Source organism: Chionomys nivalis, chromosome 24 (genome assembly GCF_950005125.1).
Source record: "Chionomys nivalis chromosome 24, mChiNiv1.1, whole genome shotgun sequence".
In the NCBI taxonomy this organism is placed as follows: Eukaryota; Metazoa; Chordata; class Mammalia; order Rodentia; family Cricetidae; genus Chionomys; species Chionomys nivalis.
In genome coordinates, this window is record NC_080109.1 from 39,548,063 (window position 1) to 39,576,034 (window position 27,972).

General features: G+C 42.7%; 1 protein-coding gene and 1 pseudogene across 2 annotated transcripts in view; one reads left to right on the top strand and one right to left on the bottom strand.

The window, feature by feature from the left end:
* Ccdc39 (coiled-coil domain containing 39) overlaps positions 1-27,315 on the bottom strand; it is a 29,840-nt gene extending 2,525 nt beyond the window's left edge. The window contains exons 1-16 of one of the 2 annotated variants that reach the window (XM_057757224.1): positions 27,137-27,315; positions 24,069-24,188; positions 23,506-23,652; positions 22,738-22,896; positions 21,352-21,444; positions 21,135-21,263; positions 16,410-16,601; positions 13,658-13,761; positions 12,669-12,801; positions 10,263-10,457; positions 9,276-9,440; positions 7,515-7,652; positions 5,918-6,126; positions 3,135-3,258; positions 473-632; positions 7-113 (exon numbers count right to left, since the gene is read on the bottom strand). In XM_057757224.1, the coding sequence (XP_057613207.1) occupies positions 7-113; positions 473-632; positions 3,135-3,258; positions 5,918-6,126; positions 7,515-7,652; positions 9,276-9,440; positions 10,263-10,457; positions 12,669-12,801; positions 13,658-13,761; positions 16,410-16,601; positions 21,135-21,263; positions 21,352-21,444; positions 22,738-22,896; positions 23,506-23,652; positions 24,069-24,188; positions 27,137-27,226 (2,265 nt within the window). In that variant the 5' untranslated portion in view covers positions 27,227-27,315. Of the gene's footprint in view, positions 1-6; positions 114-472; positions 633-3,134; positions 3,259-5,917; positions 6,127-7,514; positions 7,653-9,275; positions 9,441-10,262; positions 10,458-12,668; positions 12,802-13,657; positions 13,762-16,409; positions 16,602-21,134; positions 21,264-21,351; positions 21,445-22,737; positions 22,897-23,449; positions 23,653-24,068; positions 24,189-27,136 lie in introns of those variants that run through there. The other variant, XM_057757225.1, reaches the window with a different exon arrangement.
* Positions 18,837-19,617, top strand: LOC130866008 (60S ribosomal protein L7a-like; annotated as a pseudogene).
* Positions 27,316-27,972: the final 657 nt, after the last annotated feature.

Below are 27,972 nucleotides of genomic sequence, written 5' to 3' on the forward strand. Positions count from 1 at the left end.
ATTCACCTGGATGTCTTCTTGAAGTTCTCTCATTTGCCTCTGTTTGTGTCTGTATTTCTCATCTGCAGTCCTTTTTTGTTCCTCTAGTTGAATTTTTATTACATACTCATCACCTACAAGAGAATTTTAATTTCCAGTATAATATGTAGAAAGCCAACTTAACAAAATAAACCACTTATGAAAGGTTAAATGTCTTAGATCATGTGAAAAACAGTATAGATATGTGTAGTAGACATTTCTTAGGATATAGCAGCAATATTCTTCAGATTCAAAATGAATTCCTAAAGAAGATATGCCGTATACCAATAAAACTACTGATGTAAATCACACCTAATACTGATTAAAACAATCAGGAAGGTGCATTATTGATTTTTTTTTTAGGCTCAATCATGGCACATTTTTGACTAGTGTTCCTCCTCTCCATTCACTAACTTCAGTCTCCATCACGTTGCTCGCAGTGACTGACACCTACTTGATGGAGTCACTTTTTTGAAAGATTGCTTATAGTTGTTGTTGCAGCTGTTGAGTACTTGCAGGGTGTTTTGCAGAGCATAGATTTCTTTTTCCGCTTTGTTGATCTTAGCATCCAAGCTGTCACCTTCCCTCTGAAGTTCTTCCTTTTCTTGAGCAGCCTAGAAAATACAGAACAGTGCTGCCATTATTTATCACTGGGGATATTGCATTGAAACAGATAATCAGTTCATTCCCAGCAATCTCTACTTACCTCAGGACCTGCACATGCTTACCAGGCATTTACTTCTTGTCCTCAGTTTCAAACACAAGACCAAATCCTTAGTCATCACGATACAGCATATATATGGGATACAAAACCATGATGGAAATGTAGCCAGTGCTTATATAAAACACCAGGAGGAAGGATGAGAGATGGGGGTTGGGGATAGCTAAGCAGCTACTAGATCTCTAGGAAGATAAATGGGGTGACTCAAAGAAGGTCTTGAAATTAATTAAATCAGAAGAATATTTTGGTTTGACAGCTTTGTGAACTGGATTCTTATTTGATTCAGATAAGGGTAAAAGGTAACCATATACCCAGGAAAACAATGTGTGTATATTTTCTAATATATTTTGTTACAATTAAAAAGATAACTTTGGAGCTTGAGGGATGACTCAGCAGTTAAGAGCACTTGCTACTCTTCCAGGCGACCCAGTTCTGTTTCCCAATACCCATATCATGCAGCTCACAACCACCTGTAATTCCAGTTCGAAGAGATCTAACATCTCTGGCCCTGGGTACATGCACTCAATGTGTAAATACACACCTACACATAAAGAATTTTTTTTAATTTTGAAGATTACTACACAATTGATAGTAGTACTTATAATAAATGTAGCTAGAAAACTACTATAAATTATTGTCAATGCTTTAAAAACCCAAATTTCCTACACAGTGAACTTTTACAAAGGTAACTTCTCTGTGATGGGCTCCATCAGAATTCTCTACAATTCCCATCTGAGGCTGACAACAGCAGCAGTATGTATTTAAGGCTTAGTGCTAAGACCCTTTTTAGTCAGAATCTTCCTCAGACATTAGATGCGCATATTTTAAATCAAGTTGAGAAAGCTGTTCTCATTCTTATCTTTTTCATTATTATTTATATGTATGTGTATATGTCTGCATATATGAATGCTCTTGAGATTAGGAGTATCCCGAGAACTGGAGTTACAAGCAGTTGTAAGCTGCTTGGTGTGGGAATTAAACTCTGGTACTCTGCAAGAACAGTGATCTTAACCACTGAACCATTTCTCCAGCCCCATACTTTATATTTTGATTGGCATTTCTAACTATGTTTCAGAACATGAGTTCCACATACTTTTGTAACATATACTGCTTGTCAGCTGTGGCAAACACTTGGCATAAAGAAGTAAACCCACATTTTTTGCTCGGTATCAGAGGAGTCATCCTTCGTTTGGTTGTTTCTGGCCTGTATTAAAGCAGGACAGTATGTGTGTATGGTTAAACCCTAGCTGCTCACTCTGTGCTAGCCAGGAAGCAAAGGACAATATAAACCTTACCAAGGAATGCCTCCAGTGACCTGCTTCCTCTGCCTAGGCCCTACCACCTCCCAGATATTCCACAAAATTAAATATCAATGACTTAATCCACTGATGAGGTTATTCTCGGGAACCAGTACTTTCCCAAAAAAATCTACCAACTGGCAACTGAACCTTTAACATTTACATAATAAACCCTCAAAGATGATCCATGAGATGTGATTACCCCTGAGTTAACCATGTACATGTATGGAAACATCAAACTAACGTAGAAACACATGCAGTAGGTATGTGTCACATATAGCCAAAACATAATGATAAAAATCAGATCTGCTGTTTCAGTTGATTAAAATAGTGTGGTGGGAGAAAGCTGGGATGAGTGAGACAGTTGAGTAACTTTAGTGAAGGTCCCTTCTCTAAGCTCAGTTCATTCTTTGAATTAGTTTAATTTGTTCATCCTTTATTCCTGACTTAATTCTAGGTGTACATAAATCCTAAAATGATCATTACCTCTGTAGGTAAATCAGATTTTTTTCTATTTATAATGTACATTTTATTTGGGATTGGAAAGTTGGTATTTTGAAACAGATAATTTTAGTATCACAGCTTCTTAAAATACCTTTATTGGACAGTGTCACTCAACTTTGGTCAGAACAAGACTACTGACTTATAAAGACTGAGCATCTTAGGAATGAAATATAAAGGATATTTTCCAGTTTTGCTTTTAAGTAGAAAGAGACATTAAAGTTGAAACATGGAAAACAACCTGTTGTGCCACACACACAGGTCAAAGGCTGCTGCAGGATCAGTACTAGGAGCTACTGTGACCAGCTACTGTGACCATGAGAGATGTGCTGAGGTCCCAACACCTAGTAACTTAGTGTGACCTCCTTCAGGAGTCAGGCCTTTGCAGATGTCAAGATGATTGTCACTGTGGTGGACCTCAATCCAACAGAACTGGCATCCTTGCGAAAACAGTACACTACTTTTCTCCACTTGTGCCATGAATAATTTCTGATAAAACCTAGACTAAGTTTAGTTATTGCATATTTGAGGTATGAAGTGTGGATGTATGTATGTGTGTATTCCATGCAATCAAATGTTCATCAGGTAGACGTTACCTTTATTACATAATAGGCCTGTGTTTTCTCCTCTTCTCCTTCAGGAGGCAGCATGACAACAGTAAGGATTTCATATCTGTTCTTAAGCTTATCAATTTTACTTAGCCGCTCATGAAACTCAGCACTAATATGCAAAGAAAGAAATTAAAATCAGTAAGAGTGTGTACTGAAGGGCTTTGGACTTGTATGATTGCTGTACTCTACTCACGCGTGTTAAAGTGCTCTCTGTTTTAAGAGTTCTGTGGGAAGGTCTCTAAGTGTACTTGTCATAGCTCCATGGATGCTAGCAGAAGACGTGAGGCTTGAAACAGAGATGGTGTTACCATTCATGACACAGAAGGAGATAGGAGCTTCCTGTCTATATGGCCTGCTCCCACATCTCAGGAAGGCAAGAAGGGGCTCAGCTAGATACTACGCAGACATGTTTTTGTTACAGCTCAGGAACCCCAAATATTTTCAAGTGGGAAATAAACCTAACTTGCTCTGGAGTGAAATATGACCTTGTAATTTGCTATTCAAACAGACAGGGTTAGTACCTCTCTTTCCAAGGCATTAAAATAAAACAATTCATGGTGTCAACATTTGGTGTCAAATTTTTAAATGTTAGTTACTTCCGTTTGTTTCAGTAAACTTTCAGGAGCTATTTTCAAGTTATAATAATTCTAGTAAGGGTACTGTCTGCATGGCAGGGTGGAGATTGACTCACTTCTTGCTGTGACCTAACATATTCATTGTTTTTGTGATCATAACTTTCTCATCAGCTAAAGATCACAGACTGAGCAGAAGTTCATCTTCCAACTTTCTAAACAAAAGCTGGGTATGGTGGCAAACACCTTCAGTCCTGGTTCTTGGGAAGCTGATGCAGGACTGAGGCCAAGGCCAGCCTAAGTTATGTATCAATGCCCAGTCTCAAAATTAAACAAATAAAATATAATTTTTTAAAAAAGAAAGGGAAGAAGCCGGGTGGTGGTAGTGCACGCCTTTAATTCCAGCACTCAGGAAACAGAGATAGGCTGATCTCTGTGAGTTCGAGGCCAGCCTAGTCTACAAGTGCGAGTTCCAGGATACACTCCAAAAAAACTAGAGAAACCTTGTCTCAAAAAACCAAAAAGAAAGAAAGGGAAGAAGCATGAAAAACAGAAAACATGACTTGGGGAAAGGGGATTTTTCATGAGTTCATGAAAAAAAATGGAAGGTAACAAAAATAGATGTGTTCCTAGAGCATTACTGCAGCAGCAAGCGCTGCTTTTTGAAAAAAAAAATAATTTATAAAAACTGAATCAAATAGAAATACAAAATAGATTTTTGAAACAAGTAAACTGAATCCATGTTTGAATATTCCCTATTAAAAAGTTCATGCCCCCAATAGCTTCACCAATGAAGTCTTGAAAATTGTATAAAGAAAATAACTATTTGCATACTTGACCAGAATAGAGAAAGGTAAACACAAATCATTGTATGAAGGCATATACACACTCCAAACACCAGGTAGCAGGAGCAAAGAGAACCAAAGGACTTTTGCATGGAGGTTTAAAGTGCATAAAATACTATCAAAATACAGAGTGTACAAAGGATAAATTTATTCTGGGTAACTTTGATAAGCTTATTGTAATTACACTAACAGATCAAAGTAGAAGTGATGTCAGTAAATGCAGAAAATATTTAAAAGTTAATATATTTTTCCATTTAAATAAAATCGAGGCAAAATTTGAGCAAAAAGTAGAAGAACATGGTGAAGGATATCTGAAAACAGGTCTGAGGTATGTAGGCTAGCTTATCTAGCACACATAAAGCCTTTGTTTCAATTACCAGCACCATAAAAAAAATAGATTTAGACTACAGAAGCTCTTAAATCATAAAATAAGGAAACTCTCCCTTTGAGATCAGGCAAAAGACAAAGGTATCTGTAATTACCATTATTTAGCATTGAACTAGCAAGTACAGTAAAGAAAAAGGCTTTAAAGGCTGGAAGGAAAACTATTACTCAAAAATGATATGAATGGAATGCCCAGAAAATTAATGTGTACTGATAAAATTACTTTAGTGAGATTATTGAATACTTGATACATAGAAATTAAATAATATATATGCCAGTAACCAATCAAAAATGGCATGCTTTAAAGGGAAGTAACAAAAAATAACATGCCAGCAATATCTCATAAATGATAGGAAAATGTTCTACATGAAGATTTCTTCAGTAAGCTTAACTGTTAGAGCTAGATAAGGGAAACGTTTTACTGGACCATTTTTAGAAATTCTACAAAACTCAACTCTAAGAGCCAGGATAGTTTAATTGACAAAGCACTTGTCTTACAAGCATAAGGACCCAAGCTTGACCCCAGAACCCATGTAAAAGTGTCAAGTACAATGGCAGGAACCAGTGCTCCCAGCACCAAAGATGTTGACTGGAGCTTACAGGTTAACCAGACCAGCCTAACTGGTGAGCTCTAAGCCAGTGCAAGACCCTGAAGAAGACACCCCAGAGTGTCCTCTGGACTCCACATGCAGGAACATGCACCTGCATATACATATACAGGAATACACATGCATTTTAAAAATCCAAGTAGATTACTCAGTAGGGATATGTGTCAAGGGTACAGGATTAGCCTAAAGAAAGTCGCCTAGACCTCTGGCTCAGTGTATCCTCTGTCTTACACTGAAGTCAAAAACCTTTCAGATGAGTCAGAGAAAGATGGGCATGAGGGTGGTGTCAGGTGGCTCTCTTGGCACCACCCTGACATGGTTTTACAAAGCTCTTTAGCAGAGAAAACCCTGGTAATCACCTGACAGTTTGCCGTTGCTGGTCAACGTATCTGATCTGGGAGGCGAGCATGGCCTTGTGCACCTTGATTTCCTCAGCTCTTTCTTCCATTGCTGTGTACAACTGTTGTTTCCTTTTCTCCAGGGAAAGGACTTCCTCTGCTTTGCCGTGCAGCATTTCTCGGGTGCGTTTAACCTCAAACTTTAAAAGATTGTCCTCGATCATCAAATCCTACCAACATAACAAAATTTTTATTAATGTGGTTGTTTCTATATCAAAATCAAGGTATTTTTCTTTTTTATTGAGTTAAAAGTCAAACTTGAAAACACGTTTCCCAATTAGACCACTGACTAAGACATTAGCAAGGAAAGAAAGCAGAATGGAGAGCTGTGGCTGCTCCAAATCATTGTTATTAATTTAAATTTAAGTCCAAGCTTTACTAGACTATACAGGTATTCCTACAATCGAAATGTAATATTCCAGGAAACATGTAAATCCCACAAATAAACACTTTATACTCCAAAATAGCTATCACAAACTAATGTGGAATGCATATGCTGTTTAAAATCATTCTTCCATGTGTAGAGTTTAGCATAGAAGTCGACAAATGGATTGACTCCCACTAAAACAACATAGAGCAAACAGTTCAGGGTGTAAAGCAGGCTGCTTCTCAAGCACAGCCTTCAGGTTGCAAGAGACGAGATCACTGCATCTCACATGTCCAGAAAGATATTCTTGATGACTGAGACATGCCAATGCAACGGATGAAATCACTGCAACCCAGTAGAAAGAGCAAACATTTGTCTAACTTAGCACAAGCTTCTAAACATAAACATTAAAGACTCTTGAAACTTAATATTAAATGATTCATGTCAAAAACACTCTAAAAGCAAATGGGGAAAATATTGGCAATATTTAAGAGTTATTTCTACAAAACAAAATAATTTATAAAACAAATATAAATCCCTTAATGGAAGAAAATGAACCAAGAATATAAACTGGCTATTCAAAAAATATGGGATGTGACGCAATGTTTAAAACTTTAAATAAATATCATTAAAATATTACCAAGTAAACAGGACAGATTAAAACACTGAGTTTCATATTTGCCCGTCAAGTTGGAAATACGATCTAGCCACAGTTGCACATGGCTGGTGGATAATTATTAAGGGAACCATCTAGAGGACAATTTGAATTTAAAATAGTTTCAAGTCTCTAACATACTTATTTTTAGTTTAATTATACAGCTAGAAATTACTCCAACAACTAACTGATCAACTGTACAACACAATGGATACAGCACTTACGCATATTATCAGAAACAGCCCCAGATCAAAAAAACTTGGATTATACTGAGCTCATAAACTATCCCTGGAGGAAGTGCTGGAGAATTACTATTTAAAGAAAAGTTGATGTAGGAAGCATGTGTAATAAATTAAACATTTGTAATAAAACATAATAATTGCAATTTTTTTAAAAAGAGGAAATAATACACATTAACACTTAATCCTGGATACTGTGGATATCATGCTTTTCCCCTTAATTACTTCCTTGTGTTACTATCCCCATGTTGCTATGGTGCTTGTGACTCATCAACTGTGCAGGGAGACTCAGCGCACCTGTTTGGCAGCTCTAGCCTTGTTCAGTTCCTTCTCCGATCTGTCAACGAAAAGGTGCAGTTCGTTTATTTTATTCATGAGAGATTGCTTCTCATCATTATTCTTGCTGTTTGACTTCTTAAGGAAGTAGAGATCATTCTGCAAATAGAAGGGAAGGGATCTATGTTTTAAACAGTGGAAAGAATTGCAGACAGAAGTAGATATGCCTTGCACTGAGTCACATTTCAACACAACAGCTGGAGATTTCAACCTCCCCAAGTGTATTCACACAAGAACACTGTAAGTTCAATCACTTAGGATGTTTTGGGGTTAGCGTGAGATCAATAATTCTAAGAAGTATCATGTGTGGTTCCAAGTCAGCCTAGTTTTCAAGGTGCTGACCACTCAGGAGGAAATAGGACCCTGCTAATAGCTCATTACAGGGCACCAAGTGCCGGGTGGTAAAAACACTACCGGTCTGGAGAGCTCAGGACCCTCGGTTAACAGTATGGCTCCAATGGCCCATACACACAGTGGCACACAAGCCCACAGACATACATCATAAATAAAAGAATAAAATAAAATAGATGAACGTGTTAGCATTTCAACCTGAGGCTGTTTTCTCCCTCCGAAAGGTTGGGAGCTCCAGTAGAGTGAGACTTTACTCTCACACACAATCCCTCAGCCTGCCCACTGCAGAGAAGAGTGAACACCCCGTGTTTTAGCCAGCCTTAACCTGGGATCTCCTAACACTTCTGTGAGTCAGTGGAGAACAGAATGGCGTGTGCATCAACCAGCTTCATAGTGGCGAGAGCAGCTGGGGTGGTTAGGAACTCGAAGACCACTGGGGGCTCCCCATACAGCACAGCTTTAAAAGCCCTCTCGTTTATTCACACTCGTGTCCTCATGTTCCACGCTAAATGGTCAAAACCTGTGGAGAGTACTCAGCAGGAATTGCACCTGTTTTTCCCTTGTTGGCTAATGAAAAACCTATGCTCAAGAAAGATCAAATAGCAGGAGCCATGTAACCTCGACATTCAAACGTGTGCCTGATCCCAAAGTCGGTGCTGTTTTCCAGAAAACCTAGGTACCCACCTGAAAACTATGTTATCAAACTACAAACTATAAACTCCAATCAAATGCTTCATTCATGTTACAATTAAATGTCTTGCCTTCAAGAAACTCGAGGCAATTCTACTTATGACCACTAGAGGCCACTCATCACCAGCCTTTCCAACTTTCACAGTCCTCACCAACAGAAGTTCCATTCTCCCTCCTTGGCCTTTCCCACCATAAAACTTCAACAGAGGCTTACAACAGACACAATCACGTCCCTAAAGTTGAACTGTCCTCCCGCCTAACTGTAGTTGTTTCAAACGTAACTGCATAGCTGCATGACAACAAATTAGTCATGGGGAAAAAAGTTCCCTGGTGGCACTTTTTACTGGGGCAAAAAGTGGAGTGTCCCAATGTCCTAAACAGTTAAGAACGCTTTTAAGTCAAATGGATCTGAGTTCAAATCCTTCCTCCCCATGCACTCACTGTGTAGCCCTGAACAAGTGTCTTTGCCTATAAGAAGGGTAATCATCTTGAGAAGGCATTTACAAGAGTTAAGCGAAACCAATGGCAGAGACGTGATGCAGCAGCTATACAGAGTGAAAGTCAGGAGAGCGCCGCAGGGATACAAGCATCTGTTATGTGTGTGGGTCGCTAGACATCACTGCCCCCAACAGGAGCACTCAGCAGGATACGGAAACCACATTAGAAGGAGGAGTTAGTTACATGCAGCTTCTTGATCTGTGCTTCCAAAAGGGAAAGCGTGGATTTTTTCTCATCCAGTGTCTTCTTAAGTTCAACAATTCTTGCTTCAAGGGTTTGCTTCTCCTCTGAATTAATTTCTCCCTTTAGTCGTGACATCCTGCGTTCAACTTGCTGAATGTAAAAGTCCTATTGAAAGATTTTTAAAAGAAGTTAGTGGGTGTGTGTATCCAGGCAACAAGACCTCTGTGGAAGTGCAGAAGCAGCCCGCGCGCTCCTTGCTTTGCTCTGAGCACCATTCGCTAGGAAAGTCAACTTGGTCCTTCAGGAAATTAGGATAAAATCCGTTTTAGGATAAGGGGAGCAACAGTCTGCAACACCTGACTGCTCAACAGTCAGAGTGCAGGACAGCAACACAAACACCACCAGGAACAACACAGTGCAGCTTGGGAATCACAGCATCTGTACGCACGTGCACGGGGATGCCTGCAGGACAGTTGTCAAAGGACACAAAAAACAAACGCCTGTCACAGTAACCATGGAAAGCTCAGTGTATAATGAATTATATTTTTAATTTTATTTTAGTATCTATGATAGCATGACATTGCAAAACTAATAATTTTTTTCGATTAAGAAATTAAGATGTGAATGGGGGGTGTTAGGAAATAAACAGAACCATGAAGTAGGCAAAACTGAGGAGATAAGGCGGGTGGGAGATGCTCTCGTCCGAAGACTTCTTTTGTTCTACTCTGGCTCCCACTGCTCCAGGTTCCTTTAAAGCACAGGCCTTCCTTCCTCACTAGGATCTGTCCCCTTGCCTGTTCTTTTTAGATTGGAAAAAATAGCTTCTAAGGCTCTCGCAAGGCTCCACTATCCTAGCATGGCAGTCAGCTGTCATCAGCTATCCATCGAGGATATCTCGGAACACTCCATTTGCATGGGCACCGGGGTGACTTGACCACCACGGGCATGGCAAGTCCTCACAGCAGACCCACGGAGAAGAGCGCCTACCTGACTGTACATGATTTCCTGCTGCTTCAGGGTTTCAAAGTCCAGCTTGCGTAAGCGCTGGTTCAGATGTTTTAGGGAGGATCGGGTTCCTTCGATCTCTGAGACCAGGGATTTCTCCTTCATTGTCTCATTCTGTAGCTCCTGAACTTTCTTAAAGAGCACGTCCTTCACTATGTGCAGCTGAACCTCCACTTCCTGATAAGAAGTTGTAAGAAGTATGACAGTTAATAAACTTAGATAGCTTAAGCTTTGTGTTTACATGAACGTGAACATTTAGGAGCTCAGAAACAAACGAGACCCTCCCGTCCACACTTAGCCCTTGAAAACAGAAAGTCTTCCTAAGCTTCCACCCCTCCCCCAAATCTCTTTTCTCCTGGGCTGGCATATGAGATTGTCATTTTCCACTCCTGTGTCATTGGACCTATCACCCTAACTCCATCCCTAGCCTCAGAACGAGATACCCCATGAGTTCAGAGTTCACTGAATAATCTTGAGAACGTAAAGGAGGAAATCATACTGTCTAATTGGGAACTTCTTAGGGCCACTGTCAGGGTGAAAACAGCCATCCGCTCTCCAGTGGATGGGGACTAAGGGCAAACACTCCTTCTGTGGGGTCAGCACACCCACGGTGGGCAATTTCAAGCCACTTGTATACTTACACTACCATGGAGGTGGCATACAGAAGCAAACCAGCGTACAGAGGACAAAGTAAGAGATGTCGTTTAACCCTGAGCACACAGCTAATCATAGAGTATAATTCACAAATGATGAATGTTAATTATTACTTATTTGAATATACTGTTTTTAGCTATAAGTCTACTTACAATTTGGGTTTTAATGGTTGCCGTATTTAGCAGTGAACTTATCAATATTCCTGAAAACTTAACTGCTGGCTCTTAAGAACTGGTACGAACCAGCCCCCAGAAAACTGGCCCAGCCCTTCACGGAGGCTGTGAGCTCCTTGGTCTCCCTTTGTGCAAGTCTCTGATCTGTCGCTTCTCTAAGAGGACCTACCGTGACCTCAAGGCTTCATGGCCAACACGTGCCCAGTTTCCCTTTGACCTGCCAAACTCAGACCAACTGCAGCTTACCACTTTCAAACGCTGAGAGAATTTTCCCTCAAGACCACATTCCCCCTTTGTAGCTAATGAACCCCAACATGACACAAAACAAGCGCATGACCAGTGTGTACAAATCTTCACAAATCAAGAAATAACCAATAACGGATGCGGTATTTCTCACGTGGTAGTCACTTTTCCCTGAACTCAAGACTTTCTTAAGGATTGCGCTGCAAAATTTGAAAGTCTGGACTAAACAATGACAAAGTCCACTGAGCTTTCCCCAAACAAATGGGCGAAAAGTTATTCACTGGAGCAAGGGCAACCTATTGACAGCTCCTTTAATGGGCATTAATTGCTAACCGTCTTTCTGGGAGGGCTGGGCCTCATGGGTCCTCCATTCCTAATGCATTGCTGATGGGCCCAATCTTGTGCGAGTTTTGTACAGATAACTGCAGCCACAGTGAGCTCAGTTCACCTGCCTTGTTAACTGTCACAACTTTTATTACGCTCTGTGATGAAAAGATTTATTTCACACACCTTCAGTCTTGCAAGGATTTTTATTTTCAGCTCTACTTGCTGTCCACATTTGCACCATAGAAAACCGTGTTCTTAAGGCAAGGCAAAACACAAAGGCAAGGTTCACACTCAAAACCACTTGGGCCAAATGCTTTGCTACTTGGGATCTCAGAACACATCGGGGAACCAGGAGTCATCAAATATAAGCGAAGTTGTATTTTATGAGCCTCATCAAGGGCTCAAATTGCACTGCTTTCATTATCCCACCTCCTCTGCACAATATGGAAAAACCAGAGGCGGGGCTGCCATGTCAGAAGTGCCGATGTCATTCTCAGTATTCCAAAGAGAATTCGGCAAGGCAACCTTCTCCAGTTTCTTAAAAGTTAACTTTACTCTTGCTAGCTCGCTGGAGCCTGGTGGAAGAAGAGGCCAATCTAATGAATGAAATGGTACATTTCACAAACCACTTGCCGAAAACGCTGCCAGACTGGAAGAGTTTAAAACAACGATCAAATACTGGCCGTGGACAAATGTATGGAGAGGGGAGAGTTAATCACAAATACATACAAGATGACAATGTGGCAGAGTAAGCCGTAAAACAGGGACACCTGTCAGGATCTGCACACCGGCAGGCATAGGTAGGGGAACATGGCACAATGGGCACTGGAAAGAAATGGGCTAAGAAAAAAAATGGCTACAGGGCATAGAGTGCGGCCACCCTCAGAGTCAGGGCCCTTTAAGACTCTGCAGCCCTCTGACCCCACAAGTCTAATCACTTCACTCTTTTGGAAACTGCTGTGGTTCTGGGAATGCACAAAGCAAGCCTGACCTTGGCCACCTTCTCCTCTTCCTTCAGCATGTCTTCCATGTTGGTGGCCTTCTCTTCCACAGAAATGGTCTTCTCGGTTATCGTCTTCAGTTTATGCTTCACAATCTCGTTGTGATGTTTCAGTTTCTGTAACCTAAGTAGGGTTTACAAGGAAATATAGAAAACATGTTTAAATGGGTATTTGACACACACTCTCACACACACACACACACACAAATACTTGTTTCTTTTGCTGCAGACATTTTTATTGCCATCATGAATCTAATAGACTATAAAAGTGTTGCTCTGAGCCTCTGCTGGAATAAAAGAGAAAAATCTGGACTTTAATAATGGAGTAACTGCCCTGGGGTGGAGTCCAGTGGGCTGGGGTGGAGTCCAGTGGGCTGGGGTGGAGTTCAATGGGCTGGGGTGGAACTCAGTGGACTTGGGTGGAGCTCAGGAGGCAAGGGTGGAGCTCAGTGGGCTGGAATGGAGCTCAGTGGACTGGGGTGGAACTCAGTGGACTTGAATGGAGCTCAGTGGGTTGGGGTGGAACTCAGTGGACTGGATTGGAGTTTAATGGGCTGGGGTGGAGCTCAGTGGGCTGGAGTGGAGCTCAGTGGGCTGGGGTGGAGCTTAGTGTACTGGATTGGAGTTTAATGGGCTGGGGTGGAGCCCAGTGGGCTGGGGTAGAGCTCAGTGGACTGGATTGGAGTTTAATGGGCTGGGGTGGAGCCCAGTGGGCTGGGATGGAGCTCAGAGCAATGGGGTGGAGCTCAGTGAGATAAGGTGAAGTTCTGGGGTCAGGGGTACCACTGAGTGGTAGTGTTTATCTAGCACCTTCAAGGCCCTAAGTTTCATTCCTAACACACACACACACACAAAAAGAATGTAGCAGTTACAATCTTGCATGTATTTATAAAAATAATTGTAACCATTGATAATTTTCTAAAATAGACCATAAATATATCTAATATTTACATACACTATATTTATATGGGGTTTCTTACTTTGATGTTTCACCATGGATGTCCTTCTTTACTTTGGAAATGTTTTTCCTCAGAGCTTCTAAGTCGCTGGATGTTCTATTGAGAGTAGTTTTTAAAGTATCCAGCTATGAACCAGTAGACAAAAAAAATTACATATTCATAGTCAATAAGTTAATTTTACTTCCGAGAAATGCTATCCTCCCTACTTCTAATTCTAAGTTAATAGCACCCATTAAAATAACAACTTTTTATGATTAACACATATCTGTGGATCTTCTTGCATCCCACATCAAATCTTAAATGACTTTTTCTTTCATAGCATGAGAAAATGGCCAATATCCCCATCTATAAGTTGAAAGTACATGGAGAATCATCTACTCACTAGGCTTGCTTAGGGGGAACATGTCACATGACTCTGGACAACTTGGTGTGAATAGATAACCTGTCAGAACACCCAGACAAGTGCAGCTGAAGGTAGAAGACCTCAAGACTCAACCAGAAACGTGCAGGGTAATAGCATGTATTATTTAATATAAACAATAATTAATAAATATAAAGAATAATACATTATTTCTCTTACTGTATACAGAATCAACTCAGTGTGGAAAGCCTCGAGGCAGGTCCGCCACTTTAGAACTGCTAGGAGAAAAGACAGGGATCTGTGCCCAAAGGGCGGGTCACGCAAGCAAAATCACCACCTGACACTCTTCTGCTCACTCAGGACAGCAGCACAGTGCACAGGTGACCTGCACAACACTCCCAAACCACAGTGGATAAAGGGCTCATCTCCAAATACACCAGCAACCCAAGCCACTCAACGGCAGTGAAAGTATGACAATTTCAAGTGGGTAAATGTCCTGAACAGGCATCTTCCCAAAGAAAGCGTCAACAAGCAACAGGTACATAAAGACGGTGAGCACCACTGAGCCCAAGGGAACACAGGCCAGCATCAGCAGGCTGTGATGTTCCATTTGCCACACAAAGACAGTGTCATTGGTCAAAAAAACAAACAAACAAACAAACAAAAAATAAACATTGAGAGAATTCCTCAGGATAGTAAAAACAGAACCACCAGACGTTCCGGTAAACCCATTCCTAAGTACAAATAAAAGATATGTTAAAGAGATATCTAGACTCCACATTCCTGACAATATTACTCAGGATAGCCAGGGCAGGCAAACAGCCTAAGCGTTTCTAATCAGATGAATGGCTAAAGAAAATATAGTGGTGGCATGTGGGGGCAGGGGTATGGTAGAATATTACCCACCTTTAAAAAGAAAGAAATCCTGCCATGTGCAACAATAGCAACAAACCCTAAATGCATACTAAATAAAATCAGACACAAAAAGACAGCTATCATGCTAACACTGGAAACAGCTGTAGTCACCAACAACTGGTATGTAAACTATGACGTATAGCCACATGATGGGACAGTGTTCTACACAGAAAGGATGACGTCCTGAAAACACGGCCAAAGAAGACAGACATGAACAACATACTGCGTGATCCCACTCTATGAGAGACACGGATGAGGCCAATCTAGAGTGACAGGAAGTTGATGGGCAATGTCAGGTGTCTGGCCGAAAGAAGGGAGAAGAAAAAGTGACCAGTGACCCAAAGCTATAGGGGTAACAAAAACTGCTGGAATTGGAAACAGCTCTACAGTTAGGTGGCAGGGACTATTCCCACAGCTACGCAAACGTCCCGAAAGCCACTAGTTTGTGATATATGGAGGATGGGTGGGTCTCTGGGAATTAAACCTCAGTGAGAAAGGAACAGGGATGCCTGCCTCTGTCCACTTGCCTACAATAGCTAAAGCTCTCAAGCTCTTGGTGACATCTAACATAAGGAGAAATTACCTTCTTTAGGAACTTATGTAATTAGCTCTTTGGCAGAAAAAACTATCCGAGAGGAAAGTACAACATACCATATAATAAAATGGTTTATAACATTCTGCTTTTTGCCTAAGTAGTGGTAGCTTTAGATAGCAGGGACTCAAAACAGAAATGTTAGGGTGGTCCTTTCGTTGCTGAAGAAGGAATCATTAACTCGCGCTATGCTAGTCCAGCTGTTGTGGAACCTGCAAAAGAAGCCGAGGACAGGAGTTTTGCTCTCTCTGCGTCAAGGCCATTCATCACTACTCCTATGGTCAGACTGAAATACTGTCCCTTAACAAAATGGAAAACAACTTCAGCAGGTCCCTGGCAGACGCTGACACAAATGTCACACATGCCCGACACGGGTAAGACATTCCCCAGCAACACTCCTCGCGCATGCCCACTCATGGTGACCCCTGTGCGCATGGATCATTAGAAACATCAGCCTCACATCTCACAGACACTAGATCTCAAAGGAGCACTGGCAGTGCCCAGCAGGGATCCCTGTGCAGGACCTGAGGTTTAGGGCACACCCTGTGGCCTCACCGTACAAGGGCTCAAACAAAGTACCCTGAAGTCCCATGATAGGGACAAAAACGCACTGTGGTGGTACATACATTTATTCCCATTAAATGGGAGGCAGAGGCGGGCAGGTAGAACTGTGATTTCCTGGCCAGCTTGGTCTATATAGCAAATTTCAGGGCAGCCAGGTCATAGTGAAGTCTTGTCAAAATAGGAAGAAAAGAAAAGAAGAAAAGAAAAAAGAAAAGAAAATACATGCACATGTGCACACACACACACACACACACACACAAAGATTTAAGGAAAAGAGCCAGCAGGTCACTCCCTAAACAAATAACCCTCTGCCATCAATGGCCAGGGCTTGGGTGGCGCACCTCGTCCTTCAGTTGACTCCTGCTGGTTTCATGCCGCTGGTACTCCATCCTGCATTTTAAAACTTTACGCTCGGCGACAGAAATTCTTCTCTCATATTCTACGTTGTTCCCAACCTCATTTTCCAGAAACTTGATCTTTTCTTTCACCACGCCTTCTTTTTCTCTTGTTTCCTGCTTTATCCTCGCTAATATCTAGAATTGAAATGAATGCGTGCATTTAAATATTTATTTAATAAGTACCAACTGAAATACAAAGGAATTTAGTTTTCATTTTTATATTCAGTACTTATTTTTTACAAAAAAAATACATTTTGCTGTCAAGGAGAATGTACAGTTGTTTGGAGACAGAGTCATGCTGTGGCCCTGGGTGACCGGGAACTCTCTGTGAAGACCAGGTTTACCTTAATCTCACAAAGATCTGCTTCCCTCTGCCTCTCAGAGAACTGGGGTTAAAGATGTATGCTACCACACCTGGCTAAAAATAAGATGGATTATCAGTATGCTACTCCTGAATGTCTATGAATTCACATCATTGAATGCCATTATATTTATCTTTTCTCTCTGGAACCTTGCTGAAGAGCACAGAAATGCTTAGGCCTTTATACAGAAAGGGAATGCCCCCTCCCCACAAAGAAACACACAAGGAAATAGGACTGACTATTTTTCACATTAAATCTTAGACCTCAGTGAAATCTAAATACTATATAGACCCATTTTTCATCTTTTAAAAGTAACTTTCGGCCAGATGTGGTAGCGTATGTTTTTAGTCCCAGCTCTCAGGAGGTGGAGTGAAGCCCAGAGCTCAAGGCCCAAGGTGAAGGCAGCCCAGAGCTCATGGCTCAAGGCCAGCCTGGGCTACACAAAGAGACCCTGTATCAAAAAACAACATCAAAGGAAAATACATTTTGTTATTGGTTTTGCCTTAGTTAGGATTTCTATTGCTGTGAAGAGACACCGTGACCACGGCAACTCCTCTAAAGGAAAACAGTTAATTGAGGTGGCGGCTTACAGTTCAGAGGTCAGTCCATTATCGTCATGGCAGAGAGCATGGCAGCATGCAGGCAGACATGGTGCTGGCTGCATCTTGATCAGAAGGCAACAGGAAGTGTATTGAGACACTGAGTGATATCCTGAGCATATATGAGACCTCAAAGCCTGCCTCCACAGTGAGACACTTCTCCAAGACCACACCTCCTAATAATGCATCTCCCTATGAGATTATTGGGGGTCAATTATATTCAAATTACTAGAGGTTTCAATAAAAATGCCCTCACAGGCTTTTTGATGGCACTGAAGTCATATTAATAAAAATAATCCTCAGAATTCCATAGCTCGTGTACAGGTCAAGTGTTCCAAGGAAAAGGAGCAGAAGTCCTCCCAACAGACGCTGCTCGCCATATTACCCCAGAGAGCACTGCCTCCACTGTGAGAACTGGCTTCCATGGAATCACACGGCGCCATGCAAGCTTCCAAATGAGGGAAGTAGTCAACAGTTCGTCTACGATTCCTATGAACCATATCAATGACCAGCATGGCACGATACCAGTAAAGGTGCAGTAGAGGCATTCGTGCCTTGGCAGTAACCTAGTTGGACTGATGGGAATTAAGGCTCACTTAAGAGGAAAATCATTCCTAGTACTAGAAACTGAGCCAACTGCCCAGGGCCAGTAAAATCATGGATGTTGGAAGAAAACGTATAATCACTTTACTAAAACAATATAATCTCTAAGTACATTCTAAATATTTTTTCATCTTTTCTTTTTTCTTTTTATTTTTTTTTTCAAAACAGAGTTTCTCTGTAGCTTTGGTGCCTGTCCTAGAACTAGCTCTTGTAGACCAGGCTGGCCTCGAACTCACAGAGATCCGCCTGCCTCTGTCTCCCAAGTGCTGGGATTAAAGGCGTGCGCCACCACCGCCCGGCTAAATATTTTTTTCTTATACCCATAGATAAGTGTGGTCTTCACCCTTCATCAAGGAAACTTCACTTTGTGACGGACAGAAAACCACAACCAATCAAAATGCAGAGTTGTGGAGCCTGGTCCATGCCCACACATAAGGCTAAGGGAACGTTGAGAAAGAGAGGGTGGGATGATTGTAAAGCTAGAGGATCTATGTGTTTTCTCGGAGACTGTGTCTCCTAGGAACATCAAAAGCTACAACTGGAAAGTTTCACCAGCATGACCGCCCAAACATGAGCTGACCAAGGATAACAATTAGACATACCAAAGTGGATGAGGAAAAGACACGGGCTCCCAACCCTACATAAAGAACTACAGGTAACTAGGGAACTCTGGGAGTGGGAGAAATAGTCTTCCAAGGAAGAGCACACCAATGGGTTGTCCTATACCAAACCGTCAGCCAGGAAAACATATATACAACTAACTTTATACAAATTGAAAAGGCTACTCTCACCTCCAGCTAAGCAAGATGCCCAAGGGAAAGAAGGCCAAGGGGGAAAAAGTGGCCCCAGCTCCCACCATCATGAAGAAACAGAAGGCCAGAGAGGTGGTGAATCCTTTGTTTGAGAAGAGGCCTAAGCCCTTTGGCACTGGGCAGCACGTCCAGCTCAAGAGAGATCTCATGCGCTTCGTCAAATGGCCCCGCTACACTCGGCTGCAGCGGCAGAGGGCCATTCTCTATAGCCGCTCAAAGTACCTCATGCCATTGCAGTTCCCCCAGGCCCTGGACCGGCCAAGAGCTACCCAGATCCCTAAACTCGCCCACGACTACAGGTTGGAGACAAAGCAGGAGAAGAAGCAATGGCTCCTGGCCCGTGCTGAGAAGAAAGCTGGTGGCAAAGGGGACATCCCAACTAAGAGACCACCTATCCTTCGAGCTGGGGTCAATACAGTCACCACCTTGGTAGAGAACAAGAATGCTCAGCTGGTGTAGACCTCACTGAGCTGGTGATCTTCCTGCCTGCCCTGTGTGGGAAGATGGGGGTCCCCTGCTGCATCATCAAGGGAAAGGCCAGGCTGGTGCGGCTGGTCCACAGGAAGACATGCGTCACTGCTGTCTAACACAGGTTAGCTCAGAAGACAAGGGCGCTCTGCCTAAGCTGGTGGTAGCTATTAGGACCAATTACAAGGACAGATATGGTGAGATCCGCTGCCACTGGGGAGGCAATGTCCTGGGTCCTAAATATGGGGCTCAAACTGCCAAGCTGGAAAAGGCAAAGGTCAAAGAACTCGCCACTAAACTGGGTTAAAAGTACAGATAAGATTTCTGTGCATAAATATAATTACAAACTTATCTTCCAAGAAATTGAACAGGCTATATTTAGGGATATATATGTATATGTACGTATACATATATGCACATAACAATTAAAAAAGAGGCTATGAATTGAGTAGAGAGCAAGGAGGAACACTATTGTGTTGGAGCAACCAAAAGACTGTCAGAATCTATGTTCCAATGTTTCAAGGGCTCACTTGAAAGCCTTCATCACTTCGGCTTTTCTGCCACTTAGGCAGATAATTTAATAACATCAGCAGCATCCGTGTTTGTGAACAGTGCTGTTTATTAAGCGGTACCCTGGATGCTACATGTGTGTTGTTTGGTAACAAGATACACATTGGAGAAAGGGAGGAAGAGAAGAGAAGCCTAAACCGACCAGCCTGTGCTCTGCGCCAGTGCTGACCAGACACCTGTGATCCGGGGCCTGTTTGACTCACGTAAGGAAACAACCAGGACAGCAGATTTGAAAGCAAAAGGAACTAAAGAAATGGACACTGGTGTCCGTCTCCAGAATGAAGAGTGTGCATGGTGTGGCATCTACCTGCAGCCTTTTCCTGTCGAAACGACACTCGATTTTAACAGAAACTCAGAGGAAACACTGGCTCCAGCTATAAAGCCGGAATGGTTCTCTGTAATTCTTGCTAGAGAGGCATGGCCCTTCTGTCAATAAAACAGGCATTCAAATAAACCACATCCAGCTCTCAGAAGCCCAAACTCCCAGTCGCCTCTGCTCTCTTCTCCCTCCCTGCTTGTTTTCCTAAATTTCTTCTGTTTCCCCCTGAGCTTCCTGCCGTTTCCACCAAGCTTTCTTAATGATTTGCCACAAACTCTCCTCAACCCACCTGGAAGTGATGGGCCTGGGCCTGAACTGCTACCACACCGTCCCTGCCCTCTTTGGGTTTTGACTCACCATTGGTTCCACAGCTTCAAAACTGGACTCCCCTGGCAGCCAAGCTTCTCCTCTGTACCCACTTCCTTGCCTGCATTATCTACACAGCCATTTCTACACACCTACAACTTAGTGCCAACAGCAACATGTGAACCCCAAGTTACTACAGTCATGGGTCGGGATTACTGACAGGAAGTCTCAAACCTCAAGGATAATAATACTATAAGAAAAAAAACCCTCCATAGAGTCAAATTGGCCAGAGCCATTGAATCTTACTGAAAAGTGACTTTCACATAGCAGTATAATATACATTTTAATTTTGTTGTTGATGGTGGCGGTTGTTTGTGTTCATTTTGTTTAGAGACAGAGTCTCTTTAGGAAGTCCTGACAGTCCTGGAACTCACTCAGTAGACCAGGCTGGCCTCGAACTCACAGAGGCCTGCCTGCCTCTGCTTCTGCCTCCCTAGTACTGAGATTAAAAGCTTGCACCTCCACACTTGACTATGATGTACATTTAAATTGATGTGTGGAGCAGGAGTGGGAGAAGTCCAGCTCAGCGCTGCAGGGTCTGCAGGGCCTCAGAGTTGTGGACCACTCACCAGGGCGCAGCTGTCAATCTCCTGATCCCGCCTCTGCATCTGATCGATGGTGCCCTCCCACTGCTGGATGAGCTCTTGTCGTTCTAGGTGAATCTTCCGGAAGTCCTGCGCAGCTTTATCTAATTCTAACTGTCAGACAGAGAGCAGATTACACTTCCATTAACACAATGCCTTTGCCAACACCACCTTGAAAATTAGGAAGGCTCTGTAAACCAACCTGTGCACTCAATGTCTCGGTCAGTTCACTGTCTAGAAGCTTCCTTTTCTCATTGCATTCCAGAGTCAGCCTTTCTAATTGCAGGGTCAGGGCCTGAGGTGTGGGACATGGAAAATATTTTTATCGGTCAGTTATTTCAGTTTTAAAGCTGGCATATAGCATAACTAACATTCTGTATCATTATACCTTATTATAAACACTGGATAAACAGTATAATATGTATTTTCCTTATTGTCTAGCCCCAAGGTTTAATCTACTGTTTGAACATACCCCCATGAAAATGCACTTATTTCTAAGATGGATTTTGGCATGAATTAGGGGGAAAAAGAGAAATACAACCTGCCATTTGAAAATACTTAAAATAATACATTTGTATTTAATCTGCTAGAGAATCGCATGTTTGTGATACTGATTTCATTATCACCAGTAAAGAGAGTCTAAGTAGACTTTATATAATATTACAAAAACTTATCAATTGCAGTATTAACTCAAATCAATGTAATCAAGTAGGATAGTCAGCAATCAACTGTACATCTTGTAACATAGCTCCATGTTGAATGGAGATGCACAGCCTCTCTGGTGCTCCGTGCTTCTTAATGTCCCCACGAGTGATCTGTTTGGCACGTCATCTCCAAGTAGTGCCTTCAAAGGGAGTTATCCAGAGATGTCAGATAATGAAACAGCAATGAGATTTATTCTTTATAAAAACAATTCTGGTGTGCATGTGTGCGTGTGCATGTGATACGATTGTGGTTTTTTAGGCCACGACAGATATGTAGAGGCTGGAAGACAACTTTGGGGAGGGGGTCTACTTTTTTCCATCTTCATATGAGGATCAAGATGAAGTTACCAGCCCTGCACACCCCTAACATTTCCCACCGAGCCGTCTCGCCGACGCTCAAGTAAGATTAGCTGAAACATTACATCAGTAAAATATTGTCTCCTTTTCAGATTGTAAACATATTTCCATCCAAAGAGACAGGAAAACGGGACACTCTGAATAATAAATCCTATTTTAAAATGAAAAAATATTAAATAGGTAGAACTTACATACAATATTCAAATTAAATGTAAAACAAAGTATCCAAATTAATTATTAGTTCAGTATGACTAGAATTTTCTTCCCTAAGATGATTTAGACAGTTCTTTGAAGTCCTAACCAGTTCCCCAGTGGGTCATCGGACTTCAGAGGACGAGCAACCCAGAGTCAGCAACATGCTATAGGATTTGACTGCAGCCATTGCTCTAGGGACGTGACACGTGATTTCAATTGGAGACCCTGGTGCAAACCTTCAAGGACAGTTGCCTTTAAAACCGGCCAGCAACACTTCTTGTTTTAAAAGATGACTCAGAGCAAAGCAGTTCTGGTAGTTTCTAACGGCTCACCCTGATTTTGTTATCGTCTTGCTGCGCGTACTTCTGAAGAGTGAGAGAGTCGCTGTCTTTGTGAGCCGACTCCTCCAGCCAGGCTTCCAGGGCTTGCTGGTCCCAGTTCATCTGACATTTCAAGCCATCCAGCTTTTGGGTCGCTTTAAATATGCCATTCTAATTTCCAAGGAATGGGAGAGAAAAGGTGGTGATAAAACATCATTTATTGTTCAAACTAAAATAAAACATAAATTATCCTACTAAACAGTTAAAGAACCCATGTCTCTGCCTTCCATATTGCATAGCATGTTCAAGTCTATCACTACCATGCTTGTATTTGAATTCTCCAGTTGCAAAACAGACATGATCATACATGGTCAAGAACCGTGGTTAAACCAAAGTTCCTGTGAAAAGGCTTGAGGGTATTTCTCTCCCAGAGAACTCATTAGATCCCCCACCAAAGTCACCCCGAGTCCTCCATGTCTTTTCAGGGTCAAAAAAATGTAAGTAAGCCAGGCGATGGTGGCGCATGCCTTTAATCCCAGCACTCGGGAGGCAGAGGCAGGCGGATCTCTGTGAGTTCAAGACCAGCCTGGCCTACAGAGCTAGTTCCAGGACAGGAACCAAAAGCTACAGAGAAACCCTGTCTCGAAAAACCAATAAATAAATAAATAAATAAATAAATAAATAAATAAATAAATAAATAAATAAATAAATGTAAGTAAATCACAGAAAAGGTTGCGCTCCCTGGAGAGCAGAAGCGGGACTGCAGCAAGTCACACCCACTTCCTTATCGCTCTTGCGCTCCTGGATGGTCGCCAACTCCTTCTCCAGTTGTTGGATCTCATCCTTGACCCGGCCCAGCTCTCTTTCAGCGATGGCCTTAAAATGCTCTTCACTTTCAATCTCACGCTCCCTTGCTTTGTAAAGAGCCTGAAGAATAAGGCACAAAACAGAGCACGTTACAGTTCTACAGCGTAACATACAACAAGGCTCGAGACGAAACACCCAACCCAGCGCTCACTACGCCAGGGTAGTCTCACCCCCACGTTAGCCTGTGACTAGCTCACCACCAATGAGGCGATTAGCTAGCGGTATACTTCCCAGAGTTCCACTGTCAGGAGTTCAGATATCACATGGCATAAAGTAAAGAAAGGAAATCTATAAGGTGAGAGCTGGAAACCAAAACTCGTCCCTTCCCAAAAAGTAAGAAATATTGGTTATAAATCATTGAGAAAAGGGTATTTATACTGAATTAATCATATGTTCTACTTAACAGAGATAATTATTTCCATACTGAGGGTGAATATCTCACACGGCGCTATCAACATGTGTCAATATTTCTGTACCTGTGTGAATGAAAATTCCTGATTCACATTTTTAAGGTGAGAAGTCATGGAACTAATCCGATCTTCGTAGTCGCGAAGCTGATCTTGCAAGTTTGATTTCTCCTTCTGCAGGTTTGATAGCTGTAAGTAATAAAAGCCACGATTAAAAAGTAAAGTAAATCTTCACTTACTTTGTAGCATAGTCACTTCGAGACACTGTAATAGAAATACTATAAACTTGATACTTTAAAAAGCAGAAATGTATCTGTTACAGTTCTGTAGGCTAAGAATTATAAGATTCCTAGCGAGGCCCTTCTTACTTTGCAAACAAATGTCTTCTTGCTATGTCTAGACATGACAGAGAGATTAGCTCTCTCTTTTTACTTCTTTTTTTTTTTTTTTTTTTTTTTTTTTTTTTTTTTTTTTTTTTTTTTTTTGCTTTTTCGAGACAGGGTTTCTCTGTGGTTTTGGAGCCTGTCCTGGAACTAGCTCTTGTAGACCAGGCTGGTCTCAAACTCAGAGATCCGCCTGCCTCTGCCTCCCAAGTGCTGGGATTAAAGGCGTGCGCCACCACCGCCCGGCTCTTTTTACTTCTTATTAGAACACTGATATAAAGCCAGGCAGTGGTGGTGCACGCCTTTAATCCCAGCACTGGGGAGGCAGAGACAGGTGGATCTCTATGAGTTCGAGGCCAGCCTGGTCTACAGAGCAAGTTCCAGGACAGGCAGCAAAGCTACAGAGAAACCTGGTCTCTAAAAACAAAACAAACAAAAAAAAAGAAATAAAAAAATAAAAAGAATACTGGTAGAATTTGTGAGAGCTCGAGCTTTGTAGTGTCTGTAGTGGCGTGAATGAGGACGGCCTCCGTAGACTCGTCTGTTTGAATACTCAGTCTCCCTTTGGTGGAACTGTTTGGGAAGGGTTAGGAGGTGTGACCTTGGAGGAGGTGTGTCACTGGGGTTGGGCTTGAGGCTTTAAAAGACTCTTGCCATTTCTAATGTGCTCTCCGCCTCCTGCCTACAGTTCTGAGGTATGAGCTCTTAGCTGGTCCTGCTGCCATGGCCTAACTCTCATGAAACCGCTAACCCTAATTAAATGCTGTCGTTAGTAAGTCACCTTGATTGTGGCATTTTATCACAGTGACAGAAAAGTCACTGTGCAAACATCCCCGCAGAGACCCTCGCCCCCAAATACCATGACACTGGGAATTCGGACATCCAAAGAAAAGGTTTGGAAGGATACAAACATCCGGCACATGTCACCAGGAACTTAAAAATCTACTGATCTTTTAGATATAAAAAAATCTAGAGACAATTTTGAAACAACTATACTATAGTTCACATGACAGAATCTCCCTCGAGTGTGCAGTGTCAGCAGGGCCATTGCTGGCTGCACTTCTCACATAACAGGGCTATTTCCCTCTAGGCAAAAGTGCAGCTCTGTCGCGTGGCTACACCACAGTTTGTCTTCTTATCTTAGGTTTCTATCACTCTGAGAAGCACCACAACCAAAAGCAACTGAAGAGGAAATGGCTTGTTTCGTAGTACACTTCCAGACAATACTCCATCACTAAAGAAGCTGGGGCAGAGACCCAAGCAGGGAAGCTAACCTGGAGGCAGAAACTGAAGCAGAGGCCATGGAGGGTCGCTGCTTACCAGCTTGTTCCACACAGGTTGCTTAGTCTGTTTTTTTATACAGCTCAAGACCACCTACCCACGGGTGACACTTTCCACTGTGGGCATGGCCCTCCTGCATTAATCATTAATCAAGAAAACACCGCACAGCCTTGCCTACAAATTAATCTGAGGGAAATATTTTCTCAGTTGAGGGTTCCTTCTTCTCGCAGATGATTCGAGCTTGTGTTGAATGACAAGAAAAAAAAAACCTAGATACTTAATAAACGTGATCAGGAAAAAAAAGGAGCCTGTAAATGTTTGCTCTGCGAGCATACATACACATAAAAAGCCAGGCATGGTGGCATGCGCTCGTAATCCCAACAGAATGGAGGATTTCTTAGACTCACTGGTCTACCATTTTAGCCTAATCTAGGAGCCCCAAATCCCAATAAGAGACCTTGCCCCAAAAAGTAAAGTGCACACATGGACACTCATCACTCACATCCACCACCTCACATTCCAAACACACACGTCATTCTGCAGTTCCCATTCCTCTCCTCAGCAGACCCCACTCAAGGGGTTTTTCGTTCTCATTATTCATAGGGCAGAAAAAGGTTCTCTTCTACTTTGTCAGTTTGTACATACTGTCCGTTCCTGGGCCCTCTTCCCCACACCCTAAGGCCAGTTTGTGGGGCTTTAGGCTGGCTGCTAAAGATGGGCCAACTTGGTGGAGTCGTTTGCAGTTCGTGTTTTTGTTTTGTTTTTTTGTTTTTAACAGGAGGCTGAAACTGTATGTATTATAGTTGGTGCAAGTTCTTCCCACAGTGTGAAATATTCTGTCCTCCTGTGACACCTTGATCCTCTCTTTGAAACTTCCTACACTGCATATTTCACTGAAACGCTCCCCCTTGAAAGGCACCCAAGCCGCTTTAAGCATCACAGGCAAGCTAATGCCCATGAGAAAGTGTCTTGTGTGCGCACATGCGTAAACAGCGGTTACTAGGCAAACACCAACAACTTGCAGCCCTTAGTTGGATGGGGGAAGGCTACTAGCTGGCATCTGAAAGAGCTGGAGGAGTGAGAGTTCAGGTTTCACGACCCTGAATAGAAATCGTTGCTTTGATAAAACTTTCAAATGTGTAGCAACTGATAGGAGCAGCAGGGAAAGTGGGGAGGGTAGACACCAGACTTACGGGATGAGGCCAGGGCACGGGAGGCACAAAAGAGTTGGGCAGCATGGCACCCAGACCCCGGGGGTCTTTCCTGGCGCTCTCCTAATTCCCACTGGATACCCACCGGACCTGCAACCTAGTCGATCCTCACCTAGTCCTCCATCCTCCCGCTGGTCCTCATCTGGCTATCCTGGCGGTTCTCAACCAGTCCCCACCCTCATCCCTCCACCTCACACCCCTTCTCCGTTGCTCAGCTGGTCCTCTCCTGTCTATCCCCTAACCTCCACCCGGTCCTCCTCACCTGATCCTCCAGCATCTTGTTCTCCTGGTTGGCCACGGGGATGGCGAACCCATCTTCCCAGGGCAGCTCTGATAGGAACTCGCTACTCATGATGCAAAATCTCAAAGGCAGCTCAGACAGACTCCCCAAAGAAACCCTCTCTGGAACGCAGCCTGAGTCTGCAAAGCCTGCCGGTTTGTACTCCGCGACCCTAGCAACAGCCAGGCGCCCTTAGTTACCAAACAGGAAGCACTCAGACTGGAAGGCGGAACTTCCTTTGAAAATTCCCTCGTTCTTTCCGGAGCCTGAGAGAAGTTGCCTGCCCGCAACTGTGAGGCGCAGCTTTCCTTTCAAGGATAGGGACACTTTCAGGACTTCCGGCACGAGTAAATCTGCAACCTCGGGTGCCCCAGAGGATCACAGAGTTCAGGGGATGGAAGGCACAGGGTTTCTGGCATGCCAGGGTGGTGGGGTACAGGGTGCAAGATGCAGGACCACAAGATTGAGAGAGCCTATATAGGACCCAAAAGGAACTTGGGATTTATTTTTGAGCCATAGGTGAGGGCCCATGGTCCAGGAACACAGATCCAGGTTACCCCAAATAGTGTGTTCTAGCATGGAAATTGATTCGTGACATTTTTGTGGTTGCAGAAGAAAAGGAAAGTATAAAGCAAGGCATTTTCCAATGCATTGATGAAAATGTCACCAGTTGGGAAGTCTGTGCTGTAGGTTTCAGATACTATCTGATGGCATTCTTAGCTTTGGGGCTGGTGGAAGCTAGGGTTCTAAGTTAACACACTGCGGAAAGTATTGCCTGGTCAAATGGGCAATGGATGGCTATGAAGGAAACTAAAGAT